At 34.4% G+C, this 22,558-nt stretch overlaps 1 protein-coding gene across 4 annotated transcripts in view; it reads right to left on the bottom strand.

Annotated features, from left to right (window-relative positions):
- Positions 1–22,558, bottom strand: part of CDH12 (cadherin 12) — a 684,089-nt gene that overhangs the window by 192,335 nt on the left and 469,196 nt on the right. For all 4 annotated transcript variants that reach the window (XM_077760763.1, XM_077760761.1, XM_077760765.1 and 1 more), the window contains one exon: positions 4,743–5,037. In XM_077760763.1, coding sequence (XP_077616889.1) covers positions 4,743–5,037 — 295 coding nt within the window. The remainder of the gene's footprint in view (positions 1–4,742; positions 5,038–22,558) is intronic.

The raw sequence follows: 22,558 nt of genomic DNA, 5'->3' as shown, positions 1-22,558 counted from the left end.
TAGGAAGCTTAAATGGGGCCTAAAGATTACATTGCAATAATGCATTAATGTTAATTTCCTGATTTTAATAATCACATCTTGGTTCTACATGGAGAGTGTCTTGATTCTTAGAAAATACCTAACATTCTGTCTCCAACGTCCTGACAAAGATTCTGCTTACAGGGCACAGACAGAAACCAGTGATAGTTTACTTGTTTCTACTATACTACTTAGGTCTGCTCTCTGCGGCCGTCGATGGCTCATTTGGTAAGATATATATTTGCTTGAGCATTTATTGATAAAAGGATGTATGGAGATTTATGTTTCTAAATTATAATAATGGTGTAATAAATTAATATTAGGTATAGACCCCTTTTTCACTATTTCCTTTTTGGAGTTGGACTACTTAAGTAATGGCCATGTAGAAAATATTCTCTGTTTAAAAACCTCCAAAAAGCACCAGCAAAAATTTCCTCTTAGCACACATCCCCAAACCTTATGTAAAACAAAATAAAGTTCATGGGGGGTGGGGGGGGGAAGGAGTATCTGTTAATTTTTAAATTAAGCCAGCAGTGTAATTCTCTTTAGATATACCTTAATTTATTTATACCTAAACTACTTCTTATTCTTTTAAGTCCCTGAAAAAGAAATAGTATTCCTTNCCCTCATTCTCAGGTATAAAATAAAATATAAAATAAAATAAAATAATAAAATAAAACAATCATTCCAAAGTCTTCACCAGCTCATCTAGGATTGAAAGCTAAATATAAGGCCCAGAGACATTTTAGAAGCCACTATAGGGTACAACTGATTTCAATCAACTTTGTTTCCCAAGAGCCCGAGAGTCATGCCTACTTTCTGATATTGGAGTTAAGTTTATATATAAAAATAAAGATGAAATAGTAAACAATACTCCACGAAATTACTGTAATGGTTACGTACTAAAACAGGAAATACAAATCTTGAGTTGGATCACCTGGCCCTGACTATTGCTCAGGAAATGGCTGATCGTACTACATAAATTATGATTTACAATTGGCATTTATCAAACATGTCATAGAGACCTGGTTATGTGTGATTCAATCAGTTGCCTCAACATGGCTTAGCTCAGGCAGAGGATGATAATACAAGTATGAATAAGGGTTTAAAGATGTTACACCAGTCAGCTCTCTAGGAAAAGTTACTTAAACTTCATACCATACCCATGCATAACCACTAGTATTAAAGAACATTACTGTAATTCACTGTTACTCTAGTGATCTTAAAGAATTAAGACCACATTCACAATGTCCAAATCTGTCTCCAAGGAGAAAGTCTGAGTTGGGGAATATCTGGATCATTAAGCAATTTCCTTGGGTCAGAGTAAAAGCACTTTATCTGTGAATATTACTTCTGTGGCATATTGGATGTAGCACAAGTTAGTAACAAAGTGACCTTTCTCTTAAGCAATTCATATATTCACTAAAATTTTCTTCAACTTTCAGGAACTAAATATATTCCTTAGTCTGATAAGTCTTAAATATTGATTTTCCTCTGAAATCTCTGGTCACCACCACTCCCCTTTGCGTAGTTATGGTCTTTGCAATTTTCACTTGAGTTCATTTCCATTCCATGTTTAATTGTTCATCGTATTTTCTGATGCACAATCTATTATTGCTAATGACATTTGTATAATAAATTGTTTTGATGTCCCAATATTTCTTGATCCTTTGTATTACAAAATAAGCTATTTGATTCTATTTTTAAAGTGGTTGATTCTTCTCCAATATTGTACTAACAACATTGTCAATATTGAGAAAGGACAGTTATCCTAGAGAATATTCAAACACAGATATGTAAAACCAACAGCAGGATTTGTTGTGACAACAACTATATTGTCTAACAAACCATGGTGAATTCCATTTAGTATTCTTTCTTTTTCATTTTTTTTTAAATATTTTATTTATTTCTGAGAGAGAGAGAGAGAGAGAGACAGCGTGAGCAGGGGAGGGTCAGAGAGAGTGGGAGATACAGAATCTGAAACAGCCTTCAGGGTCTGACCTGGCTGCCAGCACAGAGCCCAACGTGGGTCTCGAACCCATGAACTGTGAGATCATGACCTGAGCCAAAGTTGGACGCTTAACCGACTGAGCCACCCAGGTGCCCCAACTCCATTTAGTCTTGAACAAAAAGAATTTTGAAATCCCAGAGAAAATGATGCAGAAGGAGGAATTGCCTAGAAGGGATGCTGAAAAAGATAACAAGAGAGGAGTAATCACTGGACTGAGTGATTTACAGCAGTGACAATTTCCTTATGGTAAGAAGGGTATGCTTCGGGATGGAGTTACGGAGATCTAGGGACATAGATGTGACGATATCTGGATGGATGCACAGAAGTTTCCCCGTAGCTTTGAGTTGCTCATGTAGAAGTAGAAAGAGCAAATGCCACAAGTCCAACTGAGTCTCTTTTGCTCTTTGGTTATGTGTTTAGGCGGGATGGTGGGGAATGGCAAAAGCAGTACATGGTAGATATTTAATTTCTAATATTTAATTAATAAGTGTTTTTATACTTTTTAGTATATATTTGAAAAAAAGGATATTATGTAAATATAGTCCACTAATACTTGGGTGAGCTCATAGCATGCAATGTGTGTCACATTCAAAAGAAATACTCCTTTATTGTTATTTTTTAAAAATACAGAAAAACAGGGAGGGTGTGTAAAATTCAGTTTAAGTATTTACTGGAGTTTCTTGAAAAAAGAATGAGAAACTTCAGTAATGTCATATGGAAAAATATTTTTTTTAAACCGCATTCTTCTCTAGATCTTTCTGATATTTCAAGGCAGTACAGCAAATGATGTCTCATCCCAATACTGCAAAAGCTGGGACCACTTTGTTTTCTCACTTAACAACCCTGATTTTCCAGATTTATTTCTCTCTTCTGGTGCCAGGTCTGAACTTCTTTATATAAAGTTTCAGACTCTGCAGTTCCCTTTATCCAGATTGCCACAACAAAAGAATTGCTTATTTATCTAATAAGACAGAATTTTTGAGTAATGTAGAGGGATGTGTGTGTTTCCTTTAAGGATGCTGTTTTCATAAGGGCACCTAGGTGGCTCAGTCAGCGACTTTGGCTCAGGTCATGATCTCACATTTCATGGGTTCTAGCCCCACATCAGGCTCTGTGCTGCCTGCTTTTGGTTTCTATGTCTCCCTCTGTCCCTCTGCCCCCCCTCCCTCTCTCTCTCGAAAATAAAGAAACATCAAATTTTTTAAAAGGGATGCTGATGTTGTTTCTATAATAGTCACTGAGGGTCATAAATTCACTTAAATATTTCCAATTTACATGAAGTAAGTCCTGGGTTAAACCATTTAGGAACTAAAAAGCATTCTTCTTAAAAACCTTACTTTTCTCAAAATAGTACCTTCATTTTTATTTCTCTCCCAGTAACAGCTCCATTTTCAGGGACTACTTTCTAATAAGATTTACGTCTTCCCAATTGGAATTCTAAATCTCTAGCAATCAGCACCGTATAAATGCAAGAGCTAAACAACATAGCAAAAACTGACTAACGGATTTGCAGCCCTGTGTATGTAACCTAATACTTAAAATCTAAGTAAACTACCTTGAGTTCATTTCTCAGGTCATGGAGAGAATATGGTCTTTGAATTCCTGGTAGGGTCATAGACACAATTTCAAGCGAATGTGTGATGAATCCATTTGACAACTCCTAAAGCCACTAACCTGCTTCTGCCCTCGGTAAGGGCTCTGCATGTCTGGGATGGTTGTAGGACTCGCAGAAGCTTTCTGGGGAACGTCAGACAAGACACTTAGCAATGGCTCACAATTAGAGATTCAGGTTGTAACCTGGAAGTGAGGGGGTAGCTTTATCTCACAAATGTGCTAGACACCAGAAGTTACCTTATAATAGAATAAAGAAAGGGCACCTGGGTGTCTCGGTCGGCTAAGCGTGCGACTTCGGCTCAGGTCATGATCACAAGGTTCCTGGGTTCGAGCCCCACATTGGTCTTTGTGCTGACAGCTAGCTCAGAACTTGGAGGCTGCTTCCGATTGTTTGCCTCCCTCTCTCTCTGACCCTCCCCTGCTCACGTTGCCTCTCTCTCTCTCTCTCTCTCTCTCTCTCTCATAAATAAATAAAACATTAAAAAATTAAAAAAAGAAATAGAATAAGGATTGGCAGTGGTGACTGAGGAATAAAAGTTATTTCAAATCGTCATTAAAACCATAATCCTTAATTCATTGACCTCAAAAATACATAGCGAACGAAACAGTATTATCCTTCTGGGATCTCCATCTATAGCTACAAAGATGCAGTACACTCCTTTCTGGACTGGTCGAGACAAACACGTAGTACATGCTGTGGATGATTTACTGTGAGCTATGAATTACTGTCTGGTCTTTGGTAGGTATGGTAGTTACCTGTAGCACTGTGAAGGCATCTGGAATTGCAATGATAAGCAATTTTAGTACAAAGTGAGTTTTGTACTTAATTACATGGAATTCTTTGAGTTCAGGCGAATGCAAAGACTGGAAAATAGGGAAAATGTTATGTATCTTACATATTTATGACTCTATTATATATTTAGAAGGGAACAGAAAAGACAAAAAAATGGGAAGAAGTGAAATAAAGGAAAATAATTGTATCCTGTGAAGTGGAAGAATAATCTTCTGGCTTACAAATAACACGTTTACACCAACCTGTAAAAGATAAAGGTTGTGAAGGTCTTGTAGCATCTGAAAATATTTTGATTTGCCTACTCACCCACAGGAGACATTTCTGGGACACTAGCAACGTAAGGTCCATCCAAGAACTTTGGCTCATTATCATTAATATCCTGTACTTTGATGATGAATTCTGATTCAGGCTCCAGGGGCTTCCTGGTTTCTATGTCCACAGCCTGAGCACGAAGTGTGTAGAAAGGTTTCTCTTCTCTATCCAGGCTCCTTATTGCATGAATGTCCCCTGTAGTTTCATCAATGGTAAAAACGGTGCCAGCGCCGTCCCCTGAGAGGGTGTATTTAACAGTGCCCTCTCCTTTATCTAAGTCAGAATGGAGCTTTTGGGGGGAGAGAGAGAGACAGAGACAGAGAGACAGAGAACACCATTAAAGGGATGGCCCCATGTTAAAAATACTTGAGGCATAATTTTTCATGAAAAAAGTTAAAGAAAAATCTTACTTTTTTTTTAATTTTCATTTTCTTTCTTTCCCGTCCTTCCTTCCTTCCTCCCTCCCTCCCTCCCCCCCCCCCCTCTCTCTCTCTCCTCTCTCTCTTCCTCTCTNTCTCTCTCTCTCTCTTTCTTTCTTTCTTTCTTTCTTTCTTTCTTTCTTTCTTTCTTTCTTTCTTCTTTTCCCTTCCGCCCTCCTTCCCTTCCTTCCTTCCTTTCTTCTAATTCTTTGGTTATGAACATTTTAAATACACACAAAAAGATTAGAAACATGCATAGTGAATACTTATATATACATATATATATCCCAGAGATTCCATCATTTACCTTTTAATCCACAGTTGACCCTTTAATTATGCAGAGGTTAGAGTAGCTGACCCCTGGAGCAGTTGAAAATAGGTGTATAACTTTTAACTCCCATAACACTTAACTACTAATAGTCTATTGTTGACCAGAGCCTTAGCAATAACAGGAAATATGTGTATTAACACATATTTTGCATGTTATGTATATTATATATTGTATTCTTACAATACAATGAAGTAGAGAAAAGAAAATGTTATTAAGAAAACATAAGGAAGAGAAAATACATTTACAGTATTATACTATGTTTATCTATACTATAAGTTTATGTATTCATGAAAAAAAAACATGTAAGTGACATTTAACCTCCATGAAGTTAAAACCCATATTTTTCAAGGATCAACTGTGTTTGACTCATCAGGTATATAGGCCACATATCTATCTTGCATTCATCCTTCTTTCAATCCATATTGTTTCTCAATGCATTCCAGAAATCGTCTACACACAGCCCTTAAATACGTGAACATGCATAAATGCAACTTTTGAACATCTGTATTTATGCCTTTTAAATACTTTTGGGGGTAAAATTTTCCTAAAATGAAATGCATTAATCTTTAAGTAACCATTGCAATAAAAATAAATGAGCTAATAAATACCAAATAAGAAATCTTTCCAAATATCCTGAACTAAAAAAAAAAAAATCAATGACCTGAATTCAATGAGAAGGAAGATAAAAGAGCTCAGATAATGTTGAGCCTTCTTATTTGAAGGGAGAAGAGAATTTTGGCACACCAGATGGTTACAGTTATGTGTAGTAGAGTATCTCATTTTAACAGACTGATTTCCAATTAGCCAAATGTCGGATAGAATCACTGATTATCTTTTCAGATTTGCAGACAGTTTGTTCTAATTCTTTCTATGTATTTGAAATCGTGTAATATAAAAAAGTTTTGAACCTCTGCTAATTTCTTCAACACATGTATAATTCACTCTATTATAGCATGTAATAATATACACATAAATAACAGGGGAGAGGCCCAAATAGAAGATAAGTTTTCATTGTAATTCTGTAAGTCAATGTTTTTCAAACTGGAGTCCAAGAATTGATAGAAGAAGAACATTATCTTGGAGATCTATAAATTATGAAATAATGTAAACATATATATAATGTAAATATTACATTAATTACAGTTCTCTAAGAATATGTATACTCATATATATTTATAAATAATATACTCATTATTTAAATTATAGGGCATATATATTCTTATAAATATCATTTTTTATTCAGGTGCTGATCTAAAATGTATTAATGAATATCTAAACATTTTTATAAGGTTATTTGATTTCAGTGTCCACATTTTTACATTTAAAAGCTCATTTCAGGAGCACCTGGGAGGCTTGGTTGGTTGAACATCTGACTCTTGATTTTGGTTCAGGTCATGATCCCAGAATTAAGGGATCAAGCCTGGCATCGGGCTTAGTGTTGAGTATGGAGCCTGTTTGAGAGTCTCTTTCATTCTTCCTGCTCCCTGACTTGTACTCTCTCTCTCTCTCTTTCTCTAAAATTAAATTAAATTAAATTAAATTAAATTAAAAAAGAAAACAAAATCTAATTTCAGTCAACAGATCAACCAAAGGAAAAACATTAAGCTTTTAGTGTTCATAGTCATTTGGGCTGTGCTTCCAAATTTGCACACAAGCACACCATCTTTGCAAAATTTGGGGAAGAATGAGATCTGTTTTTGCTTTGTTTTTAATGTTTCAACCCCACAGAAAAGCTTTGAAATATTTTAAATTGTGTAAATATCTTATTGCAAATGGGCTCTGTGTATTACTATTAGTAAAATCAAAACACATAAAAAATTAAAGACAACAGTGGCTACATCTTTGCTCTGAAACTTAGCATTCTGGTTGTAAATTCAGTAAGATAACATTAATATTATTAAAATTAATCATCATTTGTGTTTATTTCAAAATTTGCTCTGAAAATATATAAGAACATAAGCAAAGAATTGATACCTGGGCAAGTGTTACCATTGAAATAATGAGAAAATAGAAAAGAGAACATATGATTTTAGTTTCTTAAAGTTCCTGTATATTTTACTCAAATCTAAGGAAAATTGCTATAAATGACAGGAGGAAGATTTTTCCTCCTAATTTTTTACAAACTCTTATGAAGCAGAGGAAGTTTCAAGTGTAAAATCAAGCTGTAGATAAATGTACTTTGAACTTGGGAATTTCAAATTACACATTTCATCCATACTATGAAAGATATTCAACACAGTGGGTACTGCTTTTTCTTTTAAATGTATCTAAAGATATGAGCCAGGCAAAAGCTCAATGCAAAAGCAAAGACTTTATAAACTGCATCCATTTTGCCAATGGCTCCAAGGAATATGTGGCAATATTGTGGGAAGCGAGTGAAAATTCTAAGAAGGTTTTTACAGTGTGATCCAAGCTACAAAAAAAATCCACATTTAGCTAAAAAGAGAACTGTTTTCTTTTCTAACAGACACAAGAATAGAAAAGCAAATGTGTTTGAGGCTCTATCCAAGATTGAAATTAAATTCAGTTACCGTTCCTTCTCACTCTTCTGCTTTTCCCTTCTCATTTAAAGCTGAGTTTTGTAGAGGTTAAAGCTTCAGAAGAAATATGTGAAAATATGTTAAAACTTCAAACTGGAAATGAGGTTGATTAATGTAAAACTCTTGAGAGGATTAGAATTTTCATAGCAGTTCATTACATGGACAATACCTCAGAGAAGGCCACCTGCAAATCCGGCGTTGACAGGCAATATATTTTTTAACTTTATTCTTTTTTCAAAAAGCTTATTTATTTATTTATTTATTTATTTATTTATTTATTTATAGAGAAACAGAGAGCCCCAGTGAAGAAAGGCAGAGAGGGAGGGAGAGATACAGTGTCTCAGGGAGGCTCTGCACTGTCAGCAAGGAGCCCATTTCTGGGCTCTAGCTCATGAACCATGAGATCATGACCTGAGCCAAAATAAGAGTTGGACACTTAAACTACTGAACCACAAAGGCACTCCTGACAGGCAATAGTTAAAATTAGTTATTCAGTGTTAATTGAACTGGCACATGAGGGACTAGCTTAAAGTATAGGTGTTTTTCCAGCATCAGTTCTAATATTAAATAAGTGACAGCCTGATATGGGTTGTAGACAGATAGTTTCTTTTATCATTTCTGTACACTTCCAGTTATATTTAGTATATGTAAATTGCTATAAAGAAAAATATATATAACTGAAAGAGTATACATACAGAAATATATCTATATGTACTTTTATTTTTATTATTCTTGACTATTTATACATATAACACGATATGAATAAAAGCCAACACTTTCAATAACAAAATACCATGACCATTTTTCAGTATCACTTGAAATTCTTCAAAAAAATGTTTTTAAGTAACCTCGGTCCCCAAAGTAGGGCTCAAACTCAGGACCCCAAGACTGAGGGTCACATGTTCTACCAACTGAGCCAGCCAGGCCCCCTTCTGCAGAATTATCTTTTAATGTGTTCATTATTCATTCAAGGAAGTTGAATGATTTAATGAGCACTGCCTACTTTTTTATAAATAATAACATGAATATGTGTGGTTCTTCTGTTTAGCTCTTATAAAGGGTAATTATCAAGACCAAAACCATCATAACTTTTAGGATTCAAAAAATGTGAAACTTCAGTGATTCCAGAAATTGATCTTTGTAGATGGAATTTGTTTCTTAAATCTTTCAGCAATGGAATTCAGGCTTAGCTTACACTGTAAAGCTATTTCTTAGTGTCATTTGCATAAAGAAGGAGAGAGGGTTTCAGAAGAAGGATTTTCATGACTTGTGTCATCTTTGGGCTGTGTTAACTAAGACACAACACATGATGCCATTTTACACAAGGTTTTAAGTTACACATACAGAAAGCTAATAATTCCACAAGGATAAAGTTTTTTTTTCATTTATAACAATTTAAAAATACAGCAAGGAAGTTTCCTTATTCCAATTACTTCTTTTTTATGTTTATTTATTTATTTTGAGAGAGAGCACAGGCAAGGGGAGGAGCAGAGGGAGAGGAGAGAGAATCCCAAGCACAATCTGCACTGTCAGTACGTATCCTGATATGGGGCTCAATCTCACAAACCATGAGATCATGACCTGAGCTGAAATCAAGAGTCAGACACTTAACTGACTGAGCTACCCAGGCACCCCTCCAATTATTTTTTAAAAAGCTGTTTCTGAGTAGGTAGTGACTCTATTTACTGACAGAAGCAGCCAACATCAATAATATTATGTTTTAGTATTGACATTTACAATTTCTCCCAGAAACAGAGTTCTCTAAATGATACATGTAAAAATTTGCACTGTCCAAGCAGTTGTTTTGTGGAAGTGGTGGTGTTGTTTACTGACATTTTCCAAGTCATCTCAGATGGAGCATGAAAATGACATGCCAAGAGGGGTTTTCACAAGATACTGAGGACCAGCTTCGGAGCGCAAGCAATCTGGATTCCAGTGTTTCAAAGTTTTGAGAAAGCTAATTTAAAGTTTAATGTTTACTAGCATCTGTGATTTATATTTTAGGAACTGCTGCAAAAAATAAGGGATTTATTCTTATTTTTCTCTGGGTTGAAAATATGCATAAAATAGAAAATGCTTTTTATATTACTGTGTCCAGCAGTGATTTTACTTTCATTTGCTATTTGCCAGGATAGGGGGTGGTTATGAGGCATGGGGAGCATATGAGGTATGTTGGAATGAGAAACTTCTGATTTTGAAAAGGTAGTTTCTGCCTGAAAACCAATTTATGTTCGACAGATATTGGAATTGGTGTATGTACTTGCAGATTATTAATCATGTGCCCATAAGTACTATGGTACCTCACACACGGTTTTAAAACCAGCTCTCCACATCATTCTCATCAAGATTGTGGATTAATATTTTTGTTCCTATATGATAGATTACCGATGGTCTCAGGAGGGGAAAGGAAATGTCTGGGCACTCTACCGTCTTCCTTTACCAAACCTGTTTTAAAAAGAACTGCACACCAACAGCAAAGTTAAAAGAATGACACAATGAAAACCTATATCCTCACTATCTAGATTAAATAATTATTAACATTTCCTGCATTTGTTTTGTTTATACATATAGACGTTTTAAAGTTGTAAACATCATGTAATTACCTACTTGGTATTGAAGCACCGACTACATGAATATAAAGCTCTTTCTTATGTAATCATTATGTCAAAATCTAATTTAAGAAAATTACTTAAAATATCTATCACCACTTAATAACCAGCCCATATTCAATTTTCCCCACTTGTCTCTTCAAGTATCTTTTTAGCTCTTTTTTGAGCATAGGTCAAAGCAACTTTCAAACAGTGCATTTGGATTTTGCATCTTTAATGTCTATAAGTTCAGAAGGATCATGCATTTAAAATTTTTTGTAATGTTTATTTTTGAGTGTGTGTTAGAGAGAGAGAGAGACAGAGAGAGACACAGAGAGAGGAAGGAACAGAGAGAGAGGGAGACACAGAATCCGAAGCAGGCTCCAGGCTCTGAGCTGTCAGCATAGGGCCCCATGCAAGTGTTCCAACTCATGAATCGGGAGTTCATGAAGTCAGACGCTTACCTGACTGAGCCACCCAGGTGCCCCGGATCATGCATTTTAATATATACTTATCATCATCTTTTTTCAGGGAACCAACCTCCATTCTGAATTTGTTTGCTGAAATGAGAAACTGCTTGATATGTCTTTACGTTTTTATTATTCAGCCTTCGAATAGCTCTTTAGTCTCAAAATATATATGAGCAAATGTGGCAGCATAAAAATATGCCCTACTTAATATAGAGATCCTTGTAACATGAGTTACGGCTTCTTCTGCCAATCATCTCCATAAACACACTCAATGTAAGGGAAAGTTTCCTTGTACAGGATATGTCTCAGTAAATTTAGGTGTAATAATGGCATATAAGTTGTAGTACTCATTATCAGTTTTCAAATGATTACAGAGCTTGTAGAATGGTTTAATATTATTGTTCAACAGCTGGTGCATGTATGTGATGCGAAGCAATATTATAACTTTTATTTACATATAGGATCCCTCACATAACTAGTCAAAGCTAGTAGGAGAAAATTTTAAGCAATTTTCTTTGAAATAATTTCATTATGTACCGAAACCAAACAAACTTACTTTTTGATATGCTCCTTGGTCTACTTATAAAATATTAGTATATCATTTTTTATAGTTGCTCAGTTTCCAATTAATGCTTATTCTGTTCTCAGAAATATCACAGCGACCATTGCTTTAGCTACAAAGCCATTAGCTTATGTTTAAGGCATTGCTCATTGACAAACAAAGACTAGATCCAAAGATGATCTATAACTCTGCCTGAATAGTGTTATAATGCAAAATTTCTCTCTGTTGCCACTGAAGGTCCAAGAATATTTGACATTCTATCCATCCCACTCCTTAAAGGGACTCATTTGTTCTTCCTTGCATGACTGTTGCCATTTGAGCAAGAGGAATACCACTTTACAAGGTTGGAAATTCCCTTTAACAGCCCAAAGTGAGTTGAGGACTCTCCTGCCTGGGTTATAGACCCAAAGCTATTTATCATCTGGAAATAGTTCACCATCTATGTAAGGAAGTAGAAATTCATTTCAAAAAGGCCCACACCTGTGAAGATGTATGCCAAGGCAGGGCAAAGAAGAACAAAGACTGTTTGCAATTCTTGGGAGCAACAAAGTCTGATGTGCTAGGATATATTATATATCCTGTTAGAGAAAAGAAATATGCTATTCACCTGACGTTTTCTTTCATTTTTCTTTTTCTCCTTGAATATTGCATGTGTAGTTACATATGAAGGGGAGCCTAACTCATCTTTTAGATTGTCATATTTTACAACTTTAGCTCACCCAGATTACATTATATCATTTGAGAGTGTCACAACACATTAATAAGTACTTCTGGAGAAGTTTGAGAGGTCACTGGCGTGGTGCCTGGATTTGGGAGAAAAAAATATGGGAGAAGGTTAAAATAATTTCTTCCCTACATTTCCAAGCTGTAAAACGCTTTTCACAAAGCCAGGTTTTAGGCGACAAAACATTCCCTGACAATAAATAGTTCTTATCAAATGTTCCTCAATGGAATCTCTATTTGAAATGAAAGTCAATTTCTGTATGATTTCAAATGTGATTATTTTTCAGAGGAGTACATAGATTTGTATGATTTATTCCAGACAAAAGGTGAGTTTTAAATAATAATTATACATTGTTATAGTTAGGTATCATTCATTAATGATACTCGTTACTATTTTTCCATGTTACTTGATAAAAATAATTAGTTTTTACTGAACACTGGACACTGTGTTACACATCTTATAAGGCTTATTTGGTTCTCAAACTAATCAGAGATATGCTAGCATGATAATATGAGAAGTGAACTTTTTAAATGAAATTCTAATATTTCAAAATGTAAAATTTAATTTTCAAAAGCTCTATGTTCTATCCCAAATTCTTTGTATATGCCTTTAAGAACACTAATAAATCAGACAGAACCAAATCTTAACCCTAATGTAAAATATGGAATGGTCTAAAATCCATGATCATGAGCCTCAAACATTTGGGGTTAGTATCCCAATTTCATTACTTATTACCTGGATGTTTCTGTAGAAGTTACTGAATTTCTTTGGATGTCAGAATCCTCATATATGAAATGTGGATCTAATACTTATATCATAAAATTTGGAGAATACTCTACAGAATTTAACTTCAAAATATCTATTTCCCTTCATTTCTCTGCATTTACATCCAAATGAGCCCAGTATAGCAATATTTGTTTCCATTTACATTAATTTATATTCATAGATACAAGAAAACTAATTGGATCCAAAACAATGATAGAAAACACTATCAAGCTTCTACTTTTTCCAGGCAATTTTCTAAAGGTTTTAAAACACTTTAATATTTAAAACAACCCTATAAGGACAACCCTACTATTATCAGCCTAATTGTGCAGACACACAAATCGAGGCACAGAGAAGCTGAGTTGGATCAAGACACACAAATAAGAAGACACAAAGCTCAGATTCAAATCAGGTAGTTTAACTCCATGTTTCTTTGAGACTAGCTCTTCAACTAAATCAGTTCTCTTTTAATTCCCTGCATATAAAGTCATTTTTTTGTCCTTAACTTTCAATACTAGGTCTCTCTTTTATTTTTAAAAAATTTTTAACGTTTATTTATTTTTGAGAGAGAGAGAGAATGCAAGTGGGGAAGGGGCAGAGAGAGAGAGAGAGGGAGACACAGAATCCAAAGCAGGCTCCAGGCTCTGAGTGGTCAGCACAGAGCCCGACATAGGGCTCGAACCCACAAACTGTGAGACCATGACCTGAGCTGAAATCGGATGCTTAACCAACTGAGCCACCCAATGGCCCCAAAACTGGGTCTCTCTTAAGAGGAAAAGACAACAAACATTGAAATTTTGGTCAGAGGATTAGAATAGCCACAAACTACCCAAGCATCCGTTTTGTAATATTCATCAGTCTGTTTGAGCAAAACCAGGCTGTATTATAACGGACACATTAATGAGAATAGTTTTATTCAAGAATGCTTTGGTCTGCCCATCAGTGATTGCATTGGCCTCTGAAATCGAGAACATAATTTTCTACTTGTTCTCAAAGAGAGCAGAGTCCAGTGGGGAACAATATAGGTCATAGCAAAAAAGATACTCATTCAAAACACTGTCTTTTTATAATTTCCTAGCTCTCAAATTACAGTTTTCTATAGAAGTTTTTCATATGCATTTACTATATAATTAAAAAGCATGTTATATTTGTATTTTTATTTAAAATACAAAGTGATATTAGATTTATAGTTAGAAATCATCTCAATTGTGTCAATAATGTATTTGGAATGATTAATAGTCAACTAGAAAAAAGTGAACAGAATTTATGTTAAATAAAATATAATTTACTACTTTATCAGTAAAATGTTTCAATGAAAATTTTCTAAGGTTCTGCACATTATGTATATCAAAATTTTCTTTGAAGCATATAGAAACCCATTATATTAAAAACATAAATGAATCACTACATGTGATTAGAGAAATAGTCATTAGCACATGTGCTTTCTCACAATGAACTAATAACCAAGTAAGTACGCATGTGTATGTGTGTGGTGATATTTAGATGTGTGTACATATGTATATGTCAGAGAAAAAAGAGAGAGGAAGACAGAATATTTATGTGTTTTCATGTGCTCACACATGCACATTTGTGCAAAATGAATAAAAGGCTAAATAAATATACATTCTATTAAACAACACTCTTAAGAACATGGTTTGAAAATTACATTAGCTGCTTATTTCAAAGGTGGTTTGAAGGTGACCCATTTTCTGTAGCTTGCATTACTGTGGGGATTGCTTTATGTGTTAAAGCACAAAGCCACCTCACTGAAGTCTTTTATTTCCTTTCCTCACTTTACAATAACTATTTTAAATGGATTTTGAAAGTATAATATCACAAATGCAGAAAAAATAAATCCAAGTACTTAACCAGCTTGCTTTCTTTGTATTGTGAGTCAAGCTATTTCATGTCAAATTTACTGTTAGGAATTCATATCTCTCAGCCTTATATCCTATAACAGTGTCATAAATATTATCTTATTTGCATGATAATTTATACATTAAATATTCATTTTTTGTCTAACAGTATGAAAATGAGTAATCTTAAAATGCTAAATTGCAGTGTGTTAATGAGAGATAGAAACAGTAACTATTCTGTGTAAAAAATGAAGTAAATTGCATCTTATTTCTAAATACAGGTTAACCAGAGATGTTTCTCTAAAATCTTTCATTATAAGCACATTAAGGAAGGAATCAGTCTCAGGATTCACTTGTTTCCCACTAGGGATAACGAGATTCCCAAGAAACTTCCAAAGAGATAATAATTTCATTTTGACTTTGACTTTAAAAGGAAAAAAAAAGTAAAGAGTAAAAAAGAAAGAAAAAAAAGAAAAATGCAAACAGCTCTCACAGATGCTGGAACCTCAATTTTGACTGCTTTCCGCAAATATATATTATTGGATGTGGAGTGAAATAAATCGATTTCAAGCTATTGCACTTTTAAAGGTCAACTTTTTTTTTTAAGGAATTCAAGATTATAAAAGCAGATACTTAATTTGACATTGACTGAGACCTAAAATGATAAATAAATCTCTCAAGGTTTAATTGGTTTTCAGAAGAAATTGAATTGCTTTGTTATTTAATTTTCCTAATAATTCATGGAATCCACAGAATTATGTGTGTATATGTGTGTGTAGCATATTTTCCTGAAACTGGCATGAATATTATAGATTTATGCTTGCATTATTTCCAAAAAAAAGTTTGTTTACTGATCTCTGTTCACTGCAATTAACAATTTTTTCTCTATATGTATATTATTGGTTGCTGATTAAGAGAAGCTATATATAAAATTTCTGAGAATAATCAGGGTCCAATTATACTTCATTGTATTATTTTATATTATAAAACTTGTATATATTCAATATAGACTTGAATCCAAATCAAGCCTTAATTCTCAATTAGTGTTGAACTCCAAAATATGGTGGGGTAGTCAGGATTCTACCATATTGCATATTGCCCAAGACGTCTCTGCTCTTAGTGTTCATTCCCTGCATATTCCCCAGGACTGTGAAGACTATGAATTTAATTCTTACAGTCATGTTGGGTGGGCCAGACCTAATCACATGCAACCTTTAAAAGCTTAAGAATTCTTTTTCAGGTGTAAAAAGAAGAAATTAGAAACACATGCTCCAGCTGACTTGGAAGAAAACCAACACCCTTATTTAGAATTGCTGATATAGAGGGGCAATCTTAGGAGCTGAGGGTGGTCCCAGGTCCCCACTAGCAGTATAAAGGGGACCTGGGGTCTAAAATAGCAAAGAAATAAATTCTGCCAACAGTCTGAATGAGCTTGAAAGCTGATTTTCTCCCCCTCAAGAGAGAAAAATAGCTCTGCTGACACCTCGGTTTCAATCTTGTGAAGCCTTGAACAAAGAACACCTTTATTCTGTGTTGAATTTCTGTCGGCAGAAGTGCAAGCCTTAAGCTGCTAAATGTGTGGGAATTTGTTATGCAGCAATGGAGAACTAATACTTATAGGTACTTACAGAAATCTAATATTATTATATTTTTAAAATAAATCATGACTTTTGATTAAAGAAACAATTTTAATTTCTTGGTTATGAGCCTCTACCGACACCGACTCTTTTAGGGTTCTGGAACCCAATTCCAATGTGGAGTAGTGTCCCACACATGAAAGATCAAGCAATTCTAGAACAGAAGCAGACTGTCCAAGAATTCAACTCTGACACTACCCACCTAGAGACAGCATCAGATTCCACAGGTTAAGGGCACAATCCTACAGAAACAGCTTCCCAGCCCCTTACGTCAGACTCCCGTTGCAAGGTCGAGGCTGTGACATCTGCGCTTCTGACTGGTCAGCTACAGACTAGAGGTTCCAACAGCCCACTATTTAGGTTCTTTAAATTTGCTCAATGGATCACAGATATCAGGGAAATACTTACATTTACTAGTCTATTAAGCGATATGATAAAGGATATGAATCAATGGTTAGATAAAGAGATACATAGAGGACGTATGGGGAAGGGACCTAGTGCCTTCATTCCTTCTTCAGGGTGCTATGTTCCCCAGTCTCCACATGTTCACCAACCCAGAAGCTCCCTGAACTCAGTCTTTTTGGGTTTTTATGGACCTATCATTCTATCATTGATTTTATAGCCAAGATTGACTAAGTCATTGGCCATTGACTGACTCAGTCTCCAGCCCCTTTCCTCTTCCTTGAGTGTAGGGGGTAGAATTGAAAGTTCCAATCCTTTAATGAAACAGTTGGCCCTCCTTGCAACCAGCCCTTGCCCAATGTGGGGTCCAAAAGTCACCTTCATTAACAACAATACACCCATGTCATTTTATGGCTCTCAAGCATTTTCAAGAACTGTGAATGAAGACCAAATATAACTGAAAAATATATATTTGATCATCTGAATGGCCAAATATATGTTTCTCATAAATTATTATGTCACAGTGCCTCAATTTTCTGACACATTATTTAATTCATTTGCTTATTTAATTTTTCCCTGCCTGTATCCACATTCTCCTATTTCTAGTACATACATCTGCTCCTTCCTTTATATAGTGATTCTGTACAAATTCACCCTGTGAATCTAGTAATATTGTGAATCACTGCACTTTGTCCCTTTGACCACACTATGGGAAGAGATCACAGGTCTGGCCAATGTTACATATGCCTTTCCAGTCAAAGAAATAGCTGACTACTACTAAGATAGTCTCCACCTCACCCTGTATCCTGGACACCATAATGAAGGTGTCTTAAAAATAGAAGAAAATTAAGTCTGCATACAACAGGAGACTGAAAAAAATAAGGAAAATAGACCGGGACTCTTTCTGATATCAGATTAATTACTGAAACTGTTTGTACTTTTCTTCATAGGATGAATTAATAAATCTCCTACTCTGAATTTGGTTTTGTCATTCAAAAAAAATACAAAACAAAACCATCCGTGTTCTTTTTCCATGCAATAATCATTTATTGAATACTAATTGTATTCTAGTGTCACAGATTTGGGTACAAACCCAGCAGTAAATCCTCCAAGATGAACATAAGTAGAGTCTGTTCTTCTACATCTAAAGTAATTTAAAAAAAAAAGCACAGCAAATTTTACTATTGCTACTTCTCTATCCTTCATACAATTTGAAACCAAACAAAAACAAGTTTTGTTTTTGTTTGGTTGGTTGGTTTTATATTAGGTCAAAATGAAATATCTGTGAATCTTAACTTGGGAATCAGGAAAACCTGGACAACTGATCTAGTTATGCTGAGCTCAAGATCTAGGGAAGATCCTTCATCAAGTAAATTGTTGTGGGAAGTCAAACGAGATGTGTTGTACAGACATCTATACAGACTCTGTACAGACACTTACATTGTGGGAAAGGTCTCTGTTCCTGCCACTCAAATAATACCAATTCATTAAAGTTTAACCAAATGCATAGATACATTTGTTTTATCATGTTCCATACCAGTGTTCTCTAAACCAGCCATTCTAAGGATTTATGTTTAAAGCAGAATGTCTTAAAATGAAAGTTTAGCAGTTATGCATTGTACAGAAAACCGAAGGAATAAGGCAGGGCCATGGCTCACAGTACCTTCCCCGTCCTCTTCTCTAATTCAGAATCATGTGTACACACTGGAAAACTGGTAGCAATACACAGAATGCTTTTGAAATTCTCTGCTTGAACCTTTATGATACCACAATTTAATTGCTGCCTAAGCTCAATCCCCTAGTGTTCTTTGGGGAGAAAGACTTGGGTTGAACATAATTTTTCTTTAATTTCAAGTTTTGATTCCTCTCACATAAAAAACCCCCACAAATAATGTTGTATTTTAGTTTTAAAAAGGCTGCATTTATTGCCTCATAAAATGTTGAGTGCTTTAGCTCCTATGATCCATCTATACTTGCAGAAATAACAAGGTTTTCACTCATTTTATATCTTGAAGCCTTCTCTGAGAAGTTAGCATATGATTGTTGGTTTTGAGCTCACACTTGCTGCTAATGGTGCTTGACATTTATTGGTCCTGTTCATAGAAAAAAAAATAATAAGGCATTTGAATAGTCAGCTCAGATATATATCAGTTCACGTACAAAAAAGAAAAAAGTGACCTATCTAAGTTTTAAACTTAGTGACCCTTGAACTGGCCGGTCCAGACCATTGCATAAAGAAACTGACCCCTCTGGCTGTCGTCCCATTGTGTTGATCATTAGGCAAGAATTAAACCAAAATATACTTGGGATCAGATATTCCAAAAACATTGTTAATGTACATTGCATTGGTGAGAAGGAGACTTTAAAAGAAGGGGAAAAAAAGGTCTTCATACAAGGCTCCTGTCACAGCATAAAATCAGGCCTTTGAAACTAGAAAGTACCTTGGAGAACATGGTTTTAATTATTTCATTCCACAAATGAGGAAATTGAGAAGCAGAAAGGATAAGTGATTTCCTCAATATCATAGAGCTAGTTAATTACAGAAATCAGAATAGAAACTGGGTTATCCAACTCTGCCCGGAGTTCTTCCCATTTTGTGCGTTGAAAATATCTGCTGCTATTTGGGGGCTAGTTGGCTCATGATAGCCACCTTATAATGTTTAATAAATCAAAATGTCATGTGCCTATAAACTTAAAAACATTTAAGAGTAAAAAAAAAACAAAAACGAAACGAAATAAAAAAATGATCAAAATAAACCTTAGTTTTCTGATTCTTTCAGATACGATAAATTCCATCAACTGTATTTCATCAAGATTTCATATGTAAATGTGTTATAGCATTTATTTGAGGGAAAAGTCAGTAGCATGAAAAGGCATCAGAGACTGAGAATATAGATTGATTCCAGGATTAGAAAAGACTCCATCAATTTCAAGCTCCATTAGCAACACGAAAATAACATGGAGCAAAAGTAGTAGGCATAAGCTTTATGATCAGACTTGGGTATGTGTGGAGGGAGCAATATAAATAAAATGAAATGGGATCACTTGATTATTAATAATTATACTAATAATTTCTATTTGAATAATTATACAAATGCATTAATAATTTTATAAGTATTGTCTTCTTTGACATTATTAATAATCCTCTCCTCCTTAGCACTGAAAATGAGGAACCCAGGGCTTGGAATATCAAAATACTTCACTGATAGCAGAGTTAAAAAATTGAGAGCCTTGGAAACAAAACTCAGTTTTCCTAACTCACTCTAAGTAATGTGCTTCCTCTCTTATTTCATTTTTAATTTCACTGTAAACTATTTTGTAAATTTTTCAACAAAGAAAAGGGAACCTTTCCCTTGAACATTCAGCCCTATTTAAAAGGCCCAAAACTTACAGTAACGAAGAGGCAGTATTGGTGAGTGAATATTTTCGGTACTTCACATCTTTTATCACACATTATATATTGTGGAACATAAAATTTTATGAAATTATAGTTACATGCTTGAAATGGATTTTAAATCTTTTCATTTTATATGTCACGAGTGAGAGTTGTAAATCTGAAAAATTAAAGCTGCAATGTAATTTATCTTGCCTATAAATAGTCACCTATACACTACACAGTTTTGAAGTAAATAATGATAAGACTAAAAGTGATATTTCTCCATGGGAAACTATGTGATAAATTGCTAAAAATGCCATGATATAACTGGAATTACGTCACTTGAATATAAAAAGAAAATTCTAAGCTTCCTACTTTTACACAAAATAAATAGTTATGTATGTTTGGTTCAATGAGTGCAATTTCCCTTTTTATAGGGACACAAGTCTCTCTCTCTCTCTCTCTGAATACATATCAAAATGCCAAATAACACAAGTACTTTTATAGTCATTTCTCTTTATACTATAAATAGGTAAACTAAATAAATATATAAATTCCCAAGATTATAAGTAAATATGAATAGTTATAAAATCTACAATGATTTCACACATCATGATATTGTTTTCAACTTGGGGATAAAGGTTTTAAAAGTAATTACATTATACAAGTGGTTTGAGTACTGTGGATACATTTTGTTAGTAGGAAAACATTCTATAAAAAGTAAGTTTTTAAAATGACTGTTCTTGGGGCACTGGCTGGCTCAGTCAGTGGAGTGTGCAACTCTTGATCTAAGGGTTGTAACTTTGAGCCCCACTCTGGGTGGAGAGATTACCTAAAAATAAAATGTTAAAAAAAAAAAGAAAGAAAAAACTGTTCTAGTTTTGAACTCCCTTAGTCAGGTAAATTGGGGTTGTAATACAAGACCTACGAGTGAAGGAGAAAAGAAGTTAAATATTGGGATATAAATGGTTTTTATTCTTACTTTCTCACCAGTGTCCAGTATAACTATTAATTTTCCTCCTTCCTAACCTTGTGTATTTAATTAGAATAAGCACTACCTATACACACAGAAAAAAAAAAAGAAAAAAAAGGCAATGACAACATTTAGTCACGTAGCAGCAGTAACAGACAAGAAGGGCAAAGGGGGCGAAACTAGAAAATTCCTTCTTTATTAAATTTGAAAGTTTAAGCTTTCAAATCACACACACACACACACACACACACACAAACACACACCAATGATAATGCAACTCTAACCCCCCCAAAAATCATGTATGGTTTTTACTATTGTACCAACATTCATTTTCTCTTTCATATTATATTCCAAGTTGATTTTATGCAGTACAGAGGACTCAAATCATTTCCTGCTTCAAATAAAACTTGATGATTTTGTTGTTAGGAATTGTAACACAAAGTCATACATAAAATTAAAAAAAATTTTTTTCTCCTAATAAATGGGAAATTCAGCCTACTTATTTTCAATTGTCTGTGTAAGATCTCATTGATATTAAGTCTACAAAATATTGCCAGGGCCAGCATTTCAAGAATAATAGCAAACAATTAGTTTCTTACATTAAAAGAAAATAAAAAGATACAGGGACAATCTATTCTCTTGTATTACTGGAATGCGCATCCCTAGTGAAACACAGTTGGTCTCCTGAGAAGTTAATTTGCCCCTTAGTACATTAGCCAGCACAAAATTCTCTGCCTCTCTTTATTCTTTTCTTGCTCATGAGAAGTCAAAAGACTTCTTCCTTTAAAACAGGACATACATAAAGAAAGAAAAATCTTACATTCACTGTATTTTACACCCACCCAAAACATTGTTTTAAAACATCACATATAGTAGGTTAAATACTTAAGCAATCTTAAAAGGGGTCTTAACAGCCCTCCAGTCCCATTCAAAGTGCTTTTCCCATTTATAATTTTTCAACAGGACACTTGCAGGGATGCCTTTATTAAAAACAATAGTAGTTATTGATTTTTTTCCTTCTCTCTTTTTTTTTAAGCAAAGTAACTTTTATTTATTATGTTTTCTTGGCTGAGACCCACCATTTCTTCTTCAAGTATCAATTAATGTAGACATATTGGTCCCCCATGAGAAAATCGTTATTCAATAATCTCTACATGCTTTTTGTCA

This window comes from Crocuta crocuta, unplaced genomic scaffold (assembly GCF_008692635.1).
Source record: "Crocuta crocuta isolate KB4526 unplaced genomic scaffold, BGI_CrCroc_1.0 scaffold173, whole genome shotgun sequence".
Taxonomy (NCBI): domain Eukaryota; kingdom Metazoa; phylum Chordata; class Mammalia; order Carnivora; family Hyaenidae; genus Crocuta; species Crocuta crocuta.
Note: the sequence above shows the minus strand (reverse complement) of the source record. Positions and strands in the feature narration are given on the sequence as shown.